The 21,667-nt window shown below is 36.9% G+C and overlaps 2 protein-coding genes and 1 pseudogene across 3 annotated transcripts in view; 1 reads left to right on the plus strand and 2 right to left on the minus strand.

Moving 5' to 3' along the window:
• Positions 1-21,667, minus strand: part of LOC135226400 (von Willebrand factor A domain-containing protein 5A-like) — a 442,225-nt gene that overhangs the window by 417,797 nt on the left and 2,761 nt on the right. The window lies entirely within an intron of this gene.
• LOC135226398 (uncharacterized) lies at positions 882-20,077 on the plus strand. 2 transcript variants are annotated; one of them, XM_064265885.1, is made up of 8 exons: positions 882-1,028; positions 3,734-3,812; positions 8,043-8,164; positions 8,672-8,787; positions 12,827-12,996; positions 14,898-15,085; positions 15,306-15,416; positions 19,340-20,077. In XM_064265885.1, the coding sequence occupies exons 2-8, from the start codon at positions 3,755-3,757 to the stop codon at positions 19,520-19,522; spliced, it is 948 nt and encodes a 315-aa protein (XP_064121955.1). In that variant the 5' UTR covers positions 882-1,028; positions 3,734-3,754; the 3' UTR covers positions 19,523-20,077. The 2 variants fall into 2 exon arrangements, with proteins under 2 accessions (XP_064121955.1, XP_064121956.1); XM_064265886.1 differs by lacking the exon at positions 882-1,028 and having other exon boundaries at positions 3,762-3,847.
• On the minus strand, positions 5,446-6,284 carry LOC135226008 (uncharacterized; annotated as a pseudogene).

Here is a 21,667-nt window from a genome sequence, read left to right on the forward strand (position 1 = left end):
ATGGTATTAGCGTCCCACCTCGGTGGTCGCGGGTTCGATTCTCGACCATTTCATTGAGGAGTGAGAGATGTGTATTTCTGGTGATAGAAGTTCACTCTCGACGTGGTTCGGAAGTCACGTCAAGCCGTTGGTCCCGTTGCTGAATAACCGCTGTTTCCATGCAACGTAAAAGCACCATACAAACAACCAAACAAAAACCAGATTATTTTCCTTTTGAAATCCCAAGAACTGATCATAGAAAATCCCAAGATTAACATAAAATCCCCCAAGATAATAAAATAATTGTACATCTGCTAAGTCTTGAGTCCTAGATAATTCCCCTCTCTCTCTCTCTCAGGAGAAGATACTACTAATTTGACTAATTTAACCAATTGGTACCTATTAAAACATGCACGCTGTTTGTGTGTGTGCGTTCAAAAATTTTTTAAAATGTGTAGCATTTGGAAAACAAAAAACAAAAAAATTTTTATTGTTGTCAGTCGCGTGGAGTATCAAGAGTGTGACCAGCAGATGCATTAACATTCCTTAAAGATTAAAGAGATAATCTCTCTCTCAGGAAACGTTCCTGCTATACTATATATATATATATATATATATATATATATATATATATATATATATATATATATAGATATAGATATAATATATAATATATATATATGTGTGTGTGTTTATATATATATATATATATATATATATATATATATATATATGTTAAACGTAAGCATATATACACATGGCATATATCACTTTAAAGCGAAGTCACTTGTGAATAAAAGCAAATAGCTGGACAGTACGCTCGTACATGTCCACTCTCGGGATTACCCTTGACCTCGAGGTTATACCGAAATGAGTTGGCAACACTGCCCCGGCCCCTAAAACGTAGATTAAAACCTGAACTAAGGTTCGGGACCGGGCAGGACTGACTGGGCGCTGAGCGGCCTGAGTAAATTGCCGAGTTATCCAGTTACTGAGCTTCTCTCGTCCAGTTCAGTACGGTCGTCCTACTCTGTGAAGTTGATCTTGAGGTAAGAAATTAAGAATAAGTTGACAGTGAGCTTCCATTTTACCGTAAGCCGAGAACTCTCTGAACTTATGCCCTAGGCTGTCATGTGAAATCTATGCATAAGATTCCAGAAGTTATTAACTTGTCAGTCGCTAAGAAACTCGACTGAATCGTTAACATAACACACACAGGCATCCTAATGCCTTTTTCATAGCCCACACCCGAGAACAAGTAATGGAAAAAGTAGAATGGCAAGGCTTATCCAGGGAAGAAGAGATGAATTATTCATACAGTGCCTTTATCAGCTTTGGTTAATATTTTCTTCCCGAATCAAATCTTGTCGATGATTTTTCAGCAGTGCAAATAATAATTTGTTCACATCGATTTCTACTGAGAAGATCAGGATGAAATAACCACTAGATGATGTCGAGTTAAGAGACGTGACAGACTATATGAAGGAAGCACACAGGCTTCGTGTGTGTGTGTGTGTGTGTTTACGTAAGCTAAAAATTATCAAGCGATTCCGTGAGATATGGTGGGGTGGGGTCGTCAACCAGACAGTTCGCAACAACAGCAGAACCCATATCAGATAAGAGAGAAGGTATCTCAGTTTTAATTTAGTCCAACAGTAGGGCAAAACATGGAACCGAATGCATCACATTTAATGAAACAAACAAACAGGCTTATTAGGCCTAATGACATTTGACTGGTTTTGCCCCTCAATCCTTTGAAGTTTGGTTTGGTTGTCGATAGTGCGTTTACTTTTCTAAGATCGCCGTGGTGTGGCTTGTACAGATATCATACGTTGCCAATTTTCATGTTATGGTAATCATATTAGCTTCATTGAGTCTACTGAAATAGTTGTAATTTCTTGAAATGTGGTTCTTTGCTTGCATCAGATATTTTGAATATATCTTATTTCATATATTCTTCGTTAAAACCTCAGTTTCATTAATGAAAATGAAGATATGGCATATTTTTTCCCCGGCGATGCCAGATCTGAGTTTAGGGGACCTATGATTTTTAAGAGGATTTAAAAGGTCATAGTCAATATCATTAAAGGATACTCGCACTTGATCACCCACTGTGAAAAGTATGGACAGCCCAGCCCAAGTGACTCCCGTAAACGTCTTCACCCACCACCTGAGGCAAAGGAAATAGTCTATAATTTCCTGAAATACTTCATTTTATAAAACTTCATGAAGGTCCTGTAACTGATGTTCCGAAGGCTATCCTGACAACATATGAAGCCACAAAAGTGTCAGAAATGACTATTAGTAGACTTAAGAAGCAAGAGAGGCGGGAAATATAGGGGAATCTCCAGTGTTTCAAAAAAGAAGAGAGAAAGTGAGTCCTGTGACTGACTTGGATGATTTCGATAAAATTGTTATGCAAAGAAGGAATGAGTGGTTGTCTTTTCTAAGGGCATAATAGATCGATTGACTTATGAATTTATGTTTCAAGTCCAAACACTGGAGCCAACAGGCCATTCAGTGTATCTATAATTATAGAAAGAGAAAGAAGGAATAGCTAAATAGAATCGGGATTGAAAATTTTAAAAAAAGTTAACAGGGAAGAAGCAAACCCTTTAAGAATTATATCTGCGGGAAGCATTTAATGGGACTTCCATACCCATAGATATGAAAACTGCCTTTTCTACCTGGCCCCACCAGAGCGATCTGAGAAAAGTAAACTCACTGTAGAATGATCTCCCTTTGAATGACTTTGTGTTAAGCACCAATACAAACATCTTTCTTGTGCTTTGATATTAATTACTAAACAGTACGAAACCATATAGTACCCAAGATTATGGTGCAAAATGTAAAGTCCTGATCTTGTGGGGTCTGCAGTGGGAGGTTGAAACCAACATTCTTTAGAAGCTTGAATTTCAAGTCAGCGGCCCCGTGGACTTGTTCCGTGTGGATAGGTTTCATCTACCCAAATAATAATAATAATATTGCCCAATGATGAATGCAAAATGCTAATCCATGGTCCCCTGTATATCATCATGACCGATTAATATGACAGTAGAAAATTTTGACAGGTAACTTAAATTTTGTCATGACAATTGACAATCACTTTCGTTCCGTCGGAGAAAGAAAATCCAGCAATGTATCAAAAAGAAAGGAAATACGGGCAAATCAAGACTCGCTCGAAAGGCGAGAACGGAAGGAAGGCGCTAACCTTCGTCTACCTTCGTTACTGCTGTGAGGCTAACTGTAACTGCTGCCTGACATTCGGCTCGAGAAGAGATTAATTTAGGCATATGAGACGACTGTGGTTACTGGTTTCTGCGTGTTCACGAACGGCACTGTAATGACTGCATTTGGTTTCACCGAATATTCATCCACCTCGTAGGAGTAGTAGTGCCGTCAGTGCACCTCATGTGGAGCACTGTAGGCATTACTTAAAATTTCTTGGCAGCCTCTAGCTGCATCCCCTTCTGTTCCTTTTACTGTACCTCCTTTCATATTCTCTTTCTTCCGTCTTACTTTCCACCCTCTCCTAATACTTGATTCATAGTGCAACTGCTTTGAGGTTTTCTGCCTGTTACACCTTTCGAATCTTTCACTGTCAACTTCCGTTTCAGCGCTGAATGACCTCATACTAGGTCCCAGTGCTTGGCCTTTGGCCTAAATTCTGTATTCAATTCAATATTCATTCTTGTTTTCTGTGCCGTTGTAGCCAGTGAAATTAACTGAAATTGCGCTGTCTTCCATGTTTCAGGTCATCTGCGTCACCGAGGCTATGGGAGGCGATGAGAAGCAGCAGCGGCCTATACCTGTTATCGACGTAGGAAAGCTTGGTGAGTGTAGTGGCTGAAAATGTACACAAATATACGTAAGTGGCCATTTTCGCTTACCCTTGTTGGGGGACGGGGGGCGGGGTTTGGTTAGAAAAGCATGAAAAGGTCCTGAAAATTGTGTTTCGCACCGAGTTAAAGATAAAGGAGTTTTAGGATAGGATGTTTATGATTTATTTATTAGAATGAAAATGTAAAAAAATAAAAAATTTGCATATTAAACAGTATACAACAATTATTTCTAATAAAATATGACGTATTTATTTTAATTTTCGTTGGTGAAACAACGCACTATTTGACCTGTGCTGAGAAGCAGTGCTGTCAGAATAGACACCCATGTCCTTGCTGACAAAAAGTAAGGGAAAAGCTAAATGCAAGAGGCCTGCTTGTTGAACTGAACTGAATTGAAGATAGAATTTGGGCCAAAGGCCAAACACTGAGATCGATGAGGTCATTCAGCACTGAAACAGAAATTGACAGTAGAAGGTTTGAAAAGTGTAACCGAAGTTGGGTTCATTTCGGGTTTTTTCCTTTTCCCCCAATTTTTTATGTTCTGGACCTTTCGGGTGATCCTGCTAATACTTGATATGGACATATGGTATTTTTAAGACTTCCGCCTTCCTTCTAGGTTAGAGGAATCATTAAAATAATGATACCTATTAAGGGTAAAAATGCTTCTTTAATTGATAATTAGAACCTGAGATATATGAAGTATTACTAAGAATTTCACTTAGTCTCAAAATATAATGGTATTTTTGCTAGCTATTTGAGTAGGATGATATTTGCTTCCCTTTATTGCTGAATTTTGATGAAAAACAATTTTCTTTTGGGATCAAAATGTGAAACAATGAAATAGCCCTATGAAATTAAATGAAGAAAATTTAAATAAAAAATGCTCTTGAAGTTACAGCACAAAGAGATCAGTTTTATAGATATAATGTGACCGTTATAATATAGCCTATAGGGCCTAACATAAAAATGATAATTTTTTCATTCAGTGAAATCTGAACATGAAGCATTTAAAATAAAGGTATCCACTCATAAAAAGTTTTCCTAAAGCTTTGAATTTTTTATGGATGTCATTTATAATAAGCTATAAAGAACAAAAGCAAGACCTTCATTAGATGCTTCAGCCATGAAAAGAAATACATCTACTGTATACATTTCTACAGAAAAAGAAACACTCAACTGGAAATGCTCTTTGAAATTACAATGCCAATATATATAAACTAAAAAAAAAACATTCCATTTTCGCCAATACTGGTAACTTTTTCAATTACTGATAAAAAAGAAACGCAGAGCCTGCATCTCCTTCACAAAACCTAAAAGAAAGGTACAGACAGTTTACATTGAAACAAAACATTAGCTTTGGCCCAAAATTATGAATGAAATTGCTTCTCAAAAAGGGTAAACTTTCTAGTCTGAATCGGTATCATTGCATGAGGATTGATCCATAGTTCGGAATCTAAATCTTCTTCCGAGTCTTCTGAAGAATAATCCTGGAGTGAAGATTTGTCCTTTAAGCTTGACGCAGAGGAGCATCTTGATGATGATGGCTTTTCTTTTTGTGAAAGAGGAGCGTCTGCTAATGTTGATGGCTGTGGAGTAGAAGTTCGATGAAGTTTTTCATCTAATGTCAAATGATGAGCGACATATAGGTATATACAAGTTTGGCAGCCCTACCTGTTGATAGACGGTTGCGATCAGAGGAATGGATATGCGAGTGGCGACTGAATGACCGTTCAACCGAGGCACTGGTTGGGGGCAAATTTAATATTCCAGCAGCCACTTTTGAAAGTTGTGTGGGGCTGCACATACCATTCCACCATGAGTTAGGGCTACATTGGTCCGCACTTTGCCAGGTGAAGGGTTTACTAAATCATTTTTCCTTTGCCCTAAACTCAGCTATTTCTCCCAAAACCCTTTTCTCATCTATGCTTGGCATACTTAAGCTACTTTATATGCCGATTCGATCGCATCAACTGCCTCTTCATCACTTATGTGACATCCTCTATAACGGGGGTCCAATAAGTTAGCAGCCAGGTGAACTTTCTGTACAAGCCACTCTCAGTCCCTTGGAGACAACTTCTTTAAGGAGAGATTCCTCACTTCGGAGGACTGGAGAGTTTGGCAACTGCTCATCAAAGGAACTTTGCAAATCATGAAAAAACCTTCATGACAATTGAAAGATACTGATCATCGCCTTCAGTCATAGTTATTGCAGTTGCTACTGGTTTTAGTAACAAGATATCCTGCAATCTTGTCCCAGAAATCTTCTGAGAGTAGAGTATCCTTTGCACTCTTTTCTAACCCTTTCTTAGCCTCCTAATCAATTGCCAACATCTGTAGTGTATGCTTGTTTTCGTTGAATTGACTGCATGCAGTGAATGATTGATTGACCCCCATCTAGTTTTCACGGGGAGCTTCAGAGAAGTTTTGGCCTCATTTCCTTCACTTTGCAATTTCCTAGATATAGCCAAGAGTTTTTGGCTATTCTTAATGTGCTTTACAAGATTAGTACATTCTCTTTCTATCGACTCAATAGATTTTGCTTTCACTATATCTGTGAACATTAGATGTGATGTACCCAATCCCATTTACTCTGCCTTTGGTCCCTTAATGATACCAGTACGGTACAAGTTCACTTTGAACATGTTTGATACAGAGCAGCAAGACTGTTGCTAAATAAATTACATTCTGGGGTTTTGACCTTCATATGGTTTTCACACAGTCACACACCTCTCTGTTTGTCCTAAATTCCTAATGCATCCAAGTTACAAGAAATAACTGCTACCATTACTTCATGTTTTAACTATAGACTGATATGTAAATGTAATACACATTTACCTTGGTTCAGGAACCTATCTCATTGATACGAGTTCCATACAAGTAACTATTTAACATGTTTAATACCTAAAAGTACATGTACCATACTTATTTGTAAGGAGCTATTGCCCTTCATACGGTTTTCTTACCTCTCTTCCAATCTTGAACTCTTCATGCAATGAAAATCTTTAGATTTAGCTTCTAATATGGGTTTAAAATATGATTGAGAAATTCCAGTAGAACATGTTTGATAATAGAATATGCTAATGATCAAATGTGAAATGTTAATATGATTAAACACTAATTTATGGTACTCGTAAAACTCAATCTCATATGGTTGAGGTGAATTTTTCTAATATCATAATTTCTATTTTCACACAGATTTTTCTTTCTAGTGCTAAATTGCCTTGTTACCCAAGCCTAGAGTATCTTTGTCAGAATAACATTAGCATGAATGAATGTGCTATGTACGGACAGTACGGTATCTTATTCCCCTAGCCAAACAAGAAGATCTAGTACATGTAATAATTTTAAAAATTTCAGTAATACCCAGATGCATAATAAATTACAGGGAATAATTGCATGTGTATATTATGGATAATAGAAGCACAGTCAGACATTGTGTGTGGCTTAGGAAGCAACAGAATGTGACAAAATGCAGAAAATTGAAAAAACAAAACAAATTTGATTTGTTTTTTCAGGCTGTGTTTTTTTCGCGAAAAAAAAACGGTTTTTTCCGAAAAAAAAACTCGATTGTTTTTTCCGTTCCACAACCCTAAACAGGAGTAAAACCTTGTAGCTGCACTATTAAACAGTTGTTAGGAGAGGGTGGGGTGTAAGATAGAAGAAAGAGAATATGAGAGGTACAGTAAAAGAAATTAAAGCGGTTGCAGCTATGGGCAGAAGGCACGCTTCAAAGAACCTACAGTGCACCGCACGAGGTCACAGTGTTTGATAAATGCGTCTTAATGCATCAGGATGTCATTGCTAGGGGTTTTTATCGGGGAAAAATAGGGTAACGTGTAACTGAATTACAATATATTTCACTGTCTAATGTGTTATTCATTACTGAAAATAATATGGTTCAGCTTAAAAAGGTTGACCATTTATCTGCTAATACTGTGCCAGAGAGAGAGCAATTGTACATTAAGCACCGAGACTATTAAAAAAAAAATACCGTCTGATGTGAATGAAGATCATCCAAGAAGAGAGAGCAAATTTAAAAAACAACTAAAGCTACGATACTCAGGACAATGTATTTTTCTGTGAGGTAACAATGACAGAGCAAACAGCATAACAGACTGTAGCAGTAAATGTAATGGAACCTGTCATCAGTCCACCTCTTGTCAAAGCTTCGATTCGTTGTTCAACATCCGTCTAATAACTAGAATCTTTGTCTACCACTAGGTCTAGGGAACGAACCATCGCCGACAGACCCCGTCTGGCTGAGGGTAGGGAAGGAAATTACGGCTGCCTTCCAGCATATTGGTTTTGTTTACCTGAAAGCACACGGAGTTCCCGAGGGGCAGGTGAGAATACTCATCTCATTGTTATGTTTGGTTCAAGGCCAATACAAGGCCTTGACAATGTCTTACTAAAGACGAAAGCGCTTGGATTTTATTCGCTTAATATATATATATATATATATATATATATATATATATATATATATATATATATATATATATATATGTATGTATAATTATTCGAGCTACGAATGTCCTTTCATATCTAATTTGCTCTACTCGGGATAATTTATTTTTGAATATTTTATATGATCACGGTGATGTGATAATTATTCAAATATATACGTTTATATATGTGTATGTATGTAAGTATGTATGTATATATATATATATATATATATATATATATATATATATATATAAAAAATACACACACTGTGATCATAGTTTAGTAGCGAATAACAAGTATTAATCAGTAAATTACAATATACATAATCAATACATAATTACTAGGCATTTCCCCATCTCTAAAAGCCCTCTGACTGAACTTCACAAATACTGACGTTGCAGGTCGATCAAATCGTAAGCGCAGGGGCAAAGTTCTTCGACCTCTCTCAGGAGGAGAAGGACAAGTTCCCCAGGGACCCTGACAAGCAGCAAGGCTACGTCGCCATAGGCAGAGAAAGGTTCGAAAATTTAGACCTCTTACCTCTGGCATTTCTTAATTTTAATCGTAGTATCGTGTATAGATCATACTTTTTTTTTTTGACAGATTTCATCGACACTTTGTAACCTAAAAACAGAAAGGCTATGAGAAAAACGGGGGCAAGCAAGGAACTATTGCAGAATGACAGGTCTATGCCCACTAAGGGATACAAGAGAATGTAAGCCTACCAAGGTTTACAACAGAATGACGGGCCTAGACCACTAAGGTATACAAGGTCTATACTTTAAGGTCTACAACAGAATGCTAGGTCTGAGAACACAGTTCGGGTGTTTGAAAATCTTTGTTTTTATATCTTTTATAAATAATGCCACTTATTTATATAATTGTGGATTTCTTTCACACAACAGATTTTCACGACATCGTGAAATCCCTTAGCAATGACAACAATGCCTCCTTCAGTGTGGCATCCTACCTCTCTAAGTCAATACTGATGAGTACGATATATATATACTTATATATATATATATATATATATATATATATATATATATATATATATATATATAATAACTTGATCACGAAGTATATAAAACGTGATGCTATGTATAATTAAAGGTATTGCCACGGAGGAAAATGAAAGGCGAGAGAGCCAAGAACTTTCTGTCTAACACGACCCTTTACTTAGGTACAACTGATCATACAGAGCAAAAACATAGTAAAAGTGGGCTTAATATCCAAACTGACATTACAAGATTAGCATAAGGTCCAATTTCACCTAACAGAATCGAGAAAACGCCTGAGGGCAAGATTAGCGATTTTTAGGTAGCCACACCTTGGAGGAGTACACACGTGGTCAACAGATGATTCATCCAGAAAATAATACATTTTGAAAAACAAGGAGGGATATACAATTTAGTAACATGAATTTTACAAGAATGTTCCAAAAAAATGAGTGAAAATACGAAAATAGGATATAAATATAGCGAGCAAGAGAGAGAGAGAGAGAGAGATAATAACTATATACATGTGGGACTAATTAATTAATAGTTCATTTATTTTAAGGTCCTACAAATATATGGGTCAAATGGTACAATCCCAGACTAAGATTTAGGTTGTTTTTATTAGTGATTAGTATGATTGGTGATTTAGTAAATTTCTTGAAACATAATCATTAGACCTAGCAATTACAGAGGTATCGCCCCAATTTATACAATGAGATTTTTCGCTCAGATGGATAAATAGTGCATTTGAAGTCTGGGCTGTTCTAACTGAATACATATGCCACTTGATACGTACACACAAATTTTTACTTGACTGACCGACGTAAAAAGATGGGCAATCCTTACAAGGAATTTTGTAAATGATGTTGTTATTTGTTTTGGTACTATTCTTAATTAGCATATCTTTAATGGTGTTGTTATAAGAGGACACTACATTAACATTAAACGATTTAAATATTGATTTTATGGTTTCAAATCCACGAAAGTAAGGCAAGCTAAGTACATTTTTGGGGTGTTTCTTTTTCATTACTAGCAACACTAAAACTGTTTGTGAGCGTTTTGATAACATAAATCAATTATATGAGGTGGGTAGCAGAGGTCGTTTCCTATCTTTTTTATGTATTCTATTTCTTGATCAAGATATTGTGGACTTGTGATACGCAAAGCGCGTAAGAACATAGAAGAAAAAATTGAAATTTTAATATTAAGATGATGGCCAGAATAAAAATGTACATATGCTAAATTATATGTGGGTTTTCTATAAATACTGAATTTACATTGGAAAGATTTTCTATAATTTCATACATCCAGGAAAGGGATGACATTGTTATTTTCAATTTCAACTGTGAATTTTATGGATGGCACTAAATTATTCAATTTAGACAATAAATCATTTACATAGATACCAACAGGTAAGACTACTAAGATGTCATCTGCATACCTGTACCATTTTAAGGGGACAAGTGTGATATTCGGGAGGTGGTGTCTTCCAAAAAATTCCATATATAAGTTTGAAAGAGAGGTGATAAAGGGTTACCCATGGCCATACCAAATATTTGTTGGTAATATTCTCCATTAAAAATAAATGTGCAATCACAAATACACAACTTATAAATGTGCAATCACAAATACACAACTTAATCAATTAAATTATGTGTCTAACGGACATAGGTAATTCATGCAATACAAGTTCATTACTTAAATATTCTACCACAGAGTCGATAGGGACTTTTGTAAACAAGGAACATACATCAAAACTGACAAAGATATCACTAGGGTTTAATACAATGTTATTTAATTTTTCCACAAGATCAAGAGAATTCCGGATTTGTGAATTAGATACAGTTCCAAGTAGCGGGGATAACAATTTAGTAATATATTTAGATAGTTTATAAGCAATTGATCCTACAGTAGGGTTCAGTAAATTCAGTATTTATAGAAAACCCACAAATAATTTAGCATATGTACATTTTTATTCTGGCCATCATCTTAATATTAAAATTTCAATTTTTTCTTCTATGTTCTTATGTGCTTTGCGTATCACGAGTCCACAATATCTTGACCAAGAAATAGAATGCATAAAAAAGATAGGAAACGACCTCTGCTACCCACCTCATATAATTGATTTATGTTATCAAAACGCTCACAAACAGTTTTAGTGTTGCTAGTAATGAAAAAGAAACACCCCAAAAATGTACTTAGCTTGCCTTACTTTCGTGGATTTGAAACCATAAAATCAATATTTAAATCGTTTAATGTTAATGTAGTGTCCTCTTATAACAACACAATTAAAGATATGCTAATTAAGAATAGTACCAAAACAAATAACAACATCATTTACAAAATTCCTTGTAAGGATTGCCCATCTTTTTACGTCGGTCAGTCAAGTAAAACTTTGTGTACGTATTAAGCGGCACATGTATTCAGTTAGAACAGCCCAGACTTCAAATGCACTATTTATCCATCTGAGCGAAAAATCTCATTGTATAAATTGGGGCGATACCTCTGTAATTGCTAGGTCTAATGATTATCTTTCAAGAAATTTACTGGAATCAGTAATTATACAAATCACTAATAAAAACAACCTAAATCTGAGTCTGGGATTGTACCATTTGGACCCATATATTTGTAAAATGTTTATGAAGGACCTTAAAATAAATGAACTACTAATTAATTAGTCCCACATGTATACAGTTATTATCTCTCTCTCTCTCTCTCTCTTTCTTTCCTTCTCTCTCTCTCGCTCTCTTTCTCTCTCTCTTGCTCGCTATATTTATATCCTATTTTCGTATTTTCACACATTTTTGTGGAATATTTTTGTAAAATTCATGTTACTAAGTGGTATATGCCTCCTTGTTTTTCAAAATGTATTGTTTTCTGGATGAATTATCTGTTGACCACGTGTGTGCTCCTCCAAGGTATGGCTACCTAAAAATCGCTAATCTTGCCCTCAGGCGTTTTCTCGATTCTGTTAAGTGAAATTAGACCTTATGCTTCTCTTGTAATGTCAGTTTGGATATTAAGCCTACTTTTACTGTTTTTGCTCTGAATGATCAGTTGTGCCTAAGTAAAGGGTTGTGTTAGACCGAAAGTTCTTGGCTCTCTCGCCTTTCATTTTCCTCCGTGGCAAAACCTTTATATATATATATATATATATATATATATATATATATATATATATATATATTATATATATATATACTTGTGACATTGTATTCATGACTCATAGACCTTCTCCAAGTTATTTCTTTATTGCTGACATGTAAACTACTATACTTACTCTGACGTTTCTGCATCGGGTTACAAGGAGAATACAATGCCTGATTATTCTGCAGGGGTTACAACAAGCTGACTGCAAAGACTTTAAAACACTCCATCTGGTTTTATTTTTTATGAACTGGTCGAGACGGGTATAATTTTAAAAACATAACGGTTTGAATTCTCTTTGTTTCTAAGTGATGACATACGTGCCTCTATTTTAGTGAATTGGGAAAACTCAGAAGCAGGGAATGAGATGATTCTGAATGCCTCCTGAAAAAAAAAATCTTTTCACACCAGGTTCAACGACATCCATTCCTATGAGATACGCGAAGCCTATGATGTCAAAAGAACCGACGGAATGTTCCCTGATATCGCCGTTCCGGAATTCAGGCCGGCCGCAGCTGACTTCATAGACACATGCATGAAGCTTACAAATCGAATTCTGATCGCAATGGCTCTAGGACTAGGTAGGCCTATATCTCACTGAATGGTAGATCAAGTCTAGAACTTTGTCATTTGAGAGAATTTTGTGCCTTTTTCTTATCTCTATGAATCCGGCATTTGCTCTTAGGGGCCGTTCAAAAATGACGTAACGCCTTACGGGAAGAGGGATTGGGGTTAAGTTGAAGTGTTATGAGTGTGACAGTGGGGAGGAGGGGGTGCAGCCATAAGTTACATAACATTTTCAGATTTTTTTCCCTTGTTTTTTTTTTTTAATATGTAAATGCAGAAGGACAAAAGAGAGAGATAGTAAAGATTCTGCAACAGACTTTTGTATTATATTTTAGTAATATTGAGAAAATGGTATTAAATCTTTGTTCTTTGCATAGTTATGTTTAAATATCACAAACTCAACCCTTGTTTGTACTTCAACATTTCCTACTATATATATTACATGACATAGAATAACATCACAAACTCACCCCTTTTCTGAGCGCCAAGATTCTCTACTTTATGCATAAATGTGACTTGCAAAAATATCTCAAATTAAATTACCCCAATCCTCTTCCAAACTTAGGCATACTCTACTTTATGTATTATGATAGACTTGAAGAATAACATCACAAACTAAAAACTGGTATCTTTGTCGCCTTTCAACTACTAAACATAATGGCTACAAAGGCGACAGTTCAGAGTTGCCAATTAAATTACTTAGGAAATTAAGTAAATCGTATAAGAGAACATCTCCATTTCAAACTGATCTGTGATTTTTCATATCATAACGTAAGAGTATGAAGGAAAACCTAAAGGTACTCATTTCCGGGTATTAGGCTAGACTTTATTATATTATTGCATTAAAAAAAGGAAACATACTAAAAAAAGGGGGGGATGGGGTGTTTACTAGCTGTTGTTATATAATTTTCTAAGGGGGGATGTGTCTGAACATGCGTTATAAGGTGTGAAAAAGGGGAGGGGGTAAACATTTACCACCCCCAAGCAAATGTGTTACGTCATTTTTGAACGGCTCCTAATTATCTCTAAAGGCCCGTCCACACAGCCGAGTTTTGCTCCTGCGAACTCTGCTCGATGTGATGTCAGAAGCGGAGAAACAAGGGTCTGACTTTTCCTGCTTCTGACGTCACATCGACCAGAGTTCGTCGAGCAAAGCTCGACCGTGTTCACGGGGCTCAAGGGTTACAGTAACATAAACAGAACCAGGATTAACAGAGTACAGGGTTAGACCGTCCCATCGTTACTGCGCATATTTGTGACGTCATTGGTAGGTGGCAATAAAAGAAAACCAAGAAAACAAATAAATTAATGGTCACAATGGGAATTGTTTGCCCACACTCATTACCTATCTCTTTCACGACCTTGTATGAGAGAGGTCCCCGTTAATCTCCAGGTACTGGAAGATAGTTTCCTTGTTCTTCACTCGGTGGGGTCAAATACTGACTGATGCTTTTTTCTTACCTGAACCTCGGTCAGATCAGCCCCGTGATGTCATGCGCGAGTTTGTCCTATTTTTGTCAGAAGCTATCTAACCCTGTACTCTATTAATCCTGTACAGAGCAGTCTAACAGTGATTAGGCCTATGCTTATGAACATTCATTCTCTCGATTGAAAAAGAAACCCACAAAATCACGGTGTAACTTGTTTACTTCTAAGCATTTACATTTAATTTTACTCCACACTCGAGGATTTTCAGAAGAACGCTGGGCCTTGACCCAGGCTGACAACCTACACATCTCCTGAAAATGGGCCACAGATTGGGCCTGAAAGTACTCGAGTGTGGAGTAAAATTAAATGTAAATACTTAGAAGTAAACACGTTACACAGTGATTTTGTGGGTTTCCTTTTCAATCTTCAGGAGAAAAATTAAAGAAGTTTTTGTTTGGTTCATTCATTCTCTCCTTCGAACCTCAAGATTTGGATCGCAACTTCTTCGTCAACACCCACCGGGAAATCTGCAGCGATAACAACGCCTCCTGCCTCCGGCTGCTCCATTACCCACCCGTGGCACCAGATATTTCGGAGGGAGCGATCCGCTGTGGCACTCACACCGACTACGGCACCATCACCCTCCTCTTTCAGGATGACTTGGGCGGCTTATACGTGGGCATATCCCCATATTCATTTGATTCGCTGAAGACAATGAAAACAAATCTGTTGACATATATGTAATATCATGCAGTTTTTTATTTTTATTTATTTATTTTATTTTATTTATTTATTTATTTTATTTATTTATTTGTTTTGCTGAGCTAAGCTGACGGACATGTAATGCAGAATTTAGAGTATATTATTTCGAGAATTGTAACTTTTTTGTTCTCAGGTGCGTGATCGCAAAGGCCAGTGGGTAAGCGCTGAACCCATACCAGGAACCATTTTGGTCAACGTTGGTGACATCTTGCAGTTCTGGACGTCGGATAAACTCATAGCTACGGTAGGATAAAAATAAACTCACAGCTACGGTAGGATGAAAATATACTCACAGCTACGGCAGGATGAAAATAAACTCACAGCTACGGTAGGATGAAAATATACTCACACCTACGGTAGGATGAAAATAAACTCACAGCTACGGTAGGATGAAAATATACTCCACGTACGGTGGCATGAAATAAATACTCACTAGACCTACGGTAGGATGAAAAATAAAACTCACAGCTCGGTAGGATGAAAATATACTCACACCTAGTATGGATGAAAATAAACTCAGAGCTACGGATAGGACGAAAATAAACTCACAGCTACAATAGGACGAAAATAAACTCACAGCTACGGTAGGACGAAAATAAACTCATAGCTACAATAGGACGAAAATAAACTCAAAGCTACAATAGGACGAAAATAAACTCATTAGCTACAGGTACGGACGAAAAAAACAAAATAAACTCCAGCTACGGTAGGTATGATGATAAATCATAGTACTAGGAAAAAATAAACTCATAGCTTAACTAGGAGAAAATAAACTTCATAGCTAAAACAATTAGGAGGAAAATAAAAAAACTCACAGTTACTAGGAGAAAATAAACTCATAGCTACAAGGAGGAGAAAATAAACCATAGGCCTTACAATAGGAGAAAATAAAACTCATAGCTACAATAGGACGCAAAATAAAACTCATAGCTACGGTAGGAGAAAAATAAACTCACAACCTACGTAGGATTGAAAAAAACTCATAGCTACATAGGATGAAAATAAACTCACAGCTACGGTAGGACGAAAATAAACTCACAGCTAAAACGGTAAAATCACGAAAATAAACTCCTAGCCTAACGTTAGGACGAAATAAACTCTAGCTACAGGTTAACTAAAAAACTCACAGACTACAGTATTGATGTACAAATAACTTGATAGCTAAACGGAGGATGAAAAATAACTCATATCTAGTGTAGGATGGATGAAAATAACTCAAGTTACGCTAGGTGAAAAATAAACTCACAGCTACGGTAGCATGGAAAATAAACTCATGCTACGTTAGGATAGATAAATAAACTCATAGTTACGGTAGGATGAAAATAAACTCATGTAGTGACGGTAGCATGAAAATAAACTCAATAGGCTATGGTAGGATGCAAATAAACATAAAAAAGCTACGGTTAGGATGAAAATAAACTCACAGCTACGGTAGCACGAAAATAAACTCACAGCTACGGTATTAGGCAAATGAAAAATAAACTCATAGCTACAAGTTATGGAGAACATAAACTCATAGCTACGTAGGACGAAAATAAACTCATAGCTACAGTAGGATGAAAATAAACACTGATAGCTACGGTGGAGGATGAAACTAAACTCATAGCTATGGGCGTAGGATGAAAATAAACTACACCACGGTAGAATGAAAATAACCACACCTACGGTAGGAATGAAAAATTAAACTCACAGACCTAAACAGGTTTTAGGAATGAAAATAAAACTCACCAGCCCTACAGGATAAGGATTTTTTTGAAAATTAAAAACTCAATAGCTTACGGCTAGGATGGAAAATAAACTCATAGCCTATGTAGGATGAAAATAAACCACACGCTACGGTTAGGATGAAAATAAACTCACAGCTTACGGTAGAGATGAAAATAAAACCTCACAACCTACAGTAAGGATGTAAAATAAACTCACAGCTTACGCTTAGGATGGAAAATAAAAACTCCATTAGTACTAGGTAGGAATTGAAACAAACTCACAGCCTACCTTAGGAAAAATGAAAATAAACTCACAGCCTACATAGGATTGAAAAATAAAACTCACAGTTACCTATGATGAAAATAAACTCCACTAGCTACGGTCATTAGGGATGAAAATAAAGCTCAAACAGCTACAGTAAATTGGAAAATGAAAACTCAAAAATAGCACGTCGGAGAAAATAAGCTCACAGGCGTACCCCAGTAAGATGAAAATAAACGTCATAGCTACGGAGAATGAAAAATAAAACTCCGCAGCACGGTAGGATTGAAAATAAAACTCATAGCTACGGTAGAATTGAAAATAAAACTCCAGACTAGCGGTTAGGATGGAAAATAAGCTCCACAAGCTACAAGGTTAAGGGGGGGGGGGATTGAAAATAAACTCATAGCTAACGGTTTTAGGATGAAAAATAAACTCATAAGCTATGGTAGGGATGAAAAATAAACCTCAACAGCTACGGTTTAGAATGAAAACATAACTCACACCTACAGTAAGGAATTGTGAAAATGAAAATGATAAATAATCACAGCTACGCTAGGATGGAAAATAAAAAACTCATAGCTTTGCGTGGCTAGGATGCAAAATAAACTCTCACCTACAGATAAAATAAAAGTGAAATAAACTCATAGCTACAGGGTAGGATGCTAATCTAAAAACTCATAGCTACAGTAGGATGAAAATAAACTCACAACCTACAGTAGATGAAAATAAACCACCATAGCCTACAGTATGGATGAAAATAAAACACACTCCAACTACGTAGATGAAAAACTAGACTACACCTACAGTAGGATGAAAATAAACTCAATAGCTACGGGTAGGTATGAAAATAAAACTCTCGACTACGGTTAGGATTGAAAATAAAGGACTCATAGCTACAAGTAGACTGAAAATAAACTCATAGTTACGGTGAGGATGAAAAATAAAACTCATAGCTAACAGGTAGGATGAGGAAAATAAACTCATAGCTACGGTAGGATGAAAATAAACTCACAGCTACGGTAGGATGAAAATAAACTCACACCTACAGTAGGATGAAAATAAACTCACAGCTACGCTAGGATGAAAATAAACTCACAGCTACAGTAGAATGAAAATAAACTCACACCTACAGTAGGATGAAAATAAACTCACAGCTATGCTAGGATGAAAATAAACTCATAGCTACAGTAGGATGAAAATAAACTCACAGCTATGGTAGGATGAAAAAAAAATAAACTCACCGCCCTACAGTATGTATGAAAATAAAACCTCATCGCTACAGTAGGTATAGAAAATAAAACTCACAGCTACGGTAGAATGAAAATAAACTCACACCTACAGTAGGATGAAAATAAACTCATAGCTACTGTATGATGAAAATAACAATCCTTGGTATTCGCTTAATCCTCGATTGGCACGAGCTCTTGAAGTCCAAGTAATTTTTATAACTCTAGTAAACTACATAGGCCCAATGAACTGCTGCTGTACTGTCTATGTTAGGTTCCTCGTTGGACAAGTGGCTTACGTGCTCTCCTAACCATTCGGTAGTCCCGGATTAATTTTTTTGTTTGTTTGTTTGTATGGTGATTTTACGTTGCATGGAACCAGTGGTTATTCAGCAACAGGACCAACGGCTTTACCTGACTTCCGAACCAAGTCGAGAGTGAACTTCTATCACCAGAAATACACATCTCTAACCCCTCGGTGGCATGCCCGAGAATCGAACTCACGGCCACCGAGGTGACAGGCAAAGACCATACTGGCCACGCCACTGAGGCGCTTGTAGTCCCGGGTTCGATTCCCCACTTTGTCAACAAGGAATCAGAGGAGTTTGTTTCTGGTGATTAGAAATTAATGTCTCTATATAATGTGGTTCAGATCCCACAATTTGCTGTAGGTCCCGTTGCTAAGTAACCAATTAGTTCCTAGCCACGTAAAAATATCTAATCCTTCGGGCCAGCCCTAGGAGAGCTGTTAATAAGCTCAGTGGTTTGGTTAAACTAAGATAAGAGTTAACTGTAGGTACTGTCTTCAGTTTGAATTTGTATGATTTAATGACAGACCTTGTCAAGTCCTATATGAAATTTTACCACAGAACAAAAATATCAAAACGATGGTTTTAAATTCAGCATGGCGAGATTTTGCTAAAATTCTCAAAAACCCATTTTCTATTGATGGAAATCTCCTCCCCGGCAGGAACACAAAGTCCTGATTCCTGAGGAAGAAGTGCGTCGGAGAACCTGCAGGCGATCTACGGTGTTCTTCGTCCATCCGGATGACCCGGTCCTCATCCGCCCTCTCTACGGTGCATCCACCTTTACTCCTGTCACAGCTAGGGATCACGTACTCAGGAGATTCCGGGAAACTTACAAGTATTAGAAGTATTGGTGTGTGTTTGAGAGAGATAGAGAACATTACAAACATACTATAGAGACAGAGGTGCCTGGGGTGTTGTGCCATCAAGAGATTTGGTTAGATGGGCCTAATGGAGGCAGAATCCGATTAGCTAACACTTTCCACCACATTTCCCAATGTACAGAGCTGAATTAGCAGTCGTAATATTACTTCCAATGTTACTTCTGCTTTTATTTGCCTTGACATCCGCTGGAACCATGCTAGATCAGACAGAGCAAAAATTTCAGTTCTCGTGCACCTATAAAGCTACTAGAGTGTTTCTGGAAACTTCACAAATATTACCATGTACTTCAAAGTGTCAGGAAAACCTGCCAACGTTCCGTCTACTCAAGCGAATCATGAAAACTTTTGAATGTCTATATGAAACTCACAGAAACTTATAAATATTAACGTATAATCAACAGTTTGGTAAAACCCACATATTGACAAGTACTTCTAAGCTTCGGAGAAGCTTACAAATGAAGGTTCCCAAAAGAAAATTTTCTTTAAAAACAATACAACAAATTCAGGGGCCTACATTTTAACTTTTTTGCTGTCAGAAACGCACGATTATCGAGAAGAAAGGAACCTGGTAAAGTTACTGTACTTCACACTACGACTAGTTGCCGCAAAATAGTAATTTCGCTCTTTCACAAGTGAATTAGGTAGCTATAGTAGATTCACATTAACCGTGCATCTAGTGTCTAGGCCAGTCCCTTACGACGCTCCTGATTGGCTGTTGATAAGCCAATGACAGGGCTGGAAACTCTCAGTCTCTCTCATAGGATCTATGTTCCACCTCTCCTGATGGATGCTTTTGAAAGGCGTATCCCTCAGGAGAGGTGGAACATACATCCTGCCTATGTGAACTTTCGAGAGACTGAAAGTTTCTAGCCCTGTGATTGGCTTATCAACAGCCAATTAGGAGCGTCGTTAGGGACGGGCCTAGACAACAAATCAACGGTTGATGTGAATCTATTTTAGTTCAATAAACTTATGGTGGAAAACCCCCTGGAAAAACCTGACTAATAAATCTATATCTGACTAACAATTCTATTTACCATTTAATTACAACCTATATAAAAAGTTTAAGTGATAAATGATACCCAGCACTCTAATTCCTTAATTCATTCTATCACTTGTGATAAATAATAAAGAATAAAAATACCTTGATGTTTTTTTGTTTCCCCTTTCCTAAGTGGCCACATTACCAGGTTCATAACCCCTGGTGAAAAATGAGACCCGAGCGTCGTCCTTAAACCTAATTGGAAACTTGCAGCTACTTATATACTTCAGAGGATAACAACAATAATAATACGTTAATCAAGGTTCCTGTGTAATTCTTAATTGTTGCAGGGTTTGAGCTTCAAACGAAGCTCCTATTTTCTGCAGTAGGTTCATTTTGTCTCGTTTTCAACGATAAGTCCCCCATAGGGAGGTTAGGGCCGACAGTGGTCCTCATGCTGTGCACTGTAGGCATTACTTGAGGTTCTTTGCGACCCTTTGGACCCTAGCTGCAACCGCTTTCGTTCCTTTTACCGTACCTTCTTTCATATTCTCTTTATTCATCTTACTTCCCACCCTCTCCTAACACTTGATTCATAGTGCAACTGCCTTGAGGTTTTCCTCCTGTTGCACCTTTCATACCTTTTACTGTCAACTTCCATTTCAGCGCTGAATGACCTCATAGGTCCCAGTGCTTGGCCTCTGGCCTAAATTCTATAATCAACTCAACGATAAGTCTGGCTGTGAATTATATTATAACAAAATAATGTTTTCCGCTGGTCTTACCATGTAAACCTGTCCTAGTTTATGTAATATAATTCAAACAACATACGGCATTAACTGCAATTAAGTGGCTGTGCGCATAGCCTATTTGTGGACCAGTGTACAATGGGGGTCCAAAAAAGCGAACCTTCTCAAGTACACGCAGTCTTGTAATACCAAGTGCTGGAAGATGCGCAGAAAACATGGGGGGAAATAATTTACTCGTCGTATATTTAACGAATGAATGTTACAGAAATAACCCATCAATAAAGGTGGTCGCTGCATTATCATGCAACTTCCTTGTCAAGTAACGAGGTTATAATCTTATGACTAAACATTTTATCTTATCTTATCATGAAAATA

Source organism: Macrobrachium nipponense, chromosome 14 (genome assembly GCF_015104395.2).
Source record: "Macrobrachium nipponense isolate FS-2020 chromosome 14, ASM1510439v2, whole genome shotgun sequence".
NCBI classification, from domain to species: Eukaryota; Metazoa; Arthropoda; class Malacostraca; order Decapoda; family Palaemonidae; genus Macrobrachium; species Macrobrachium nipponense.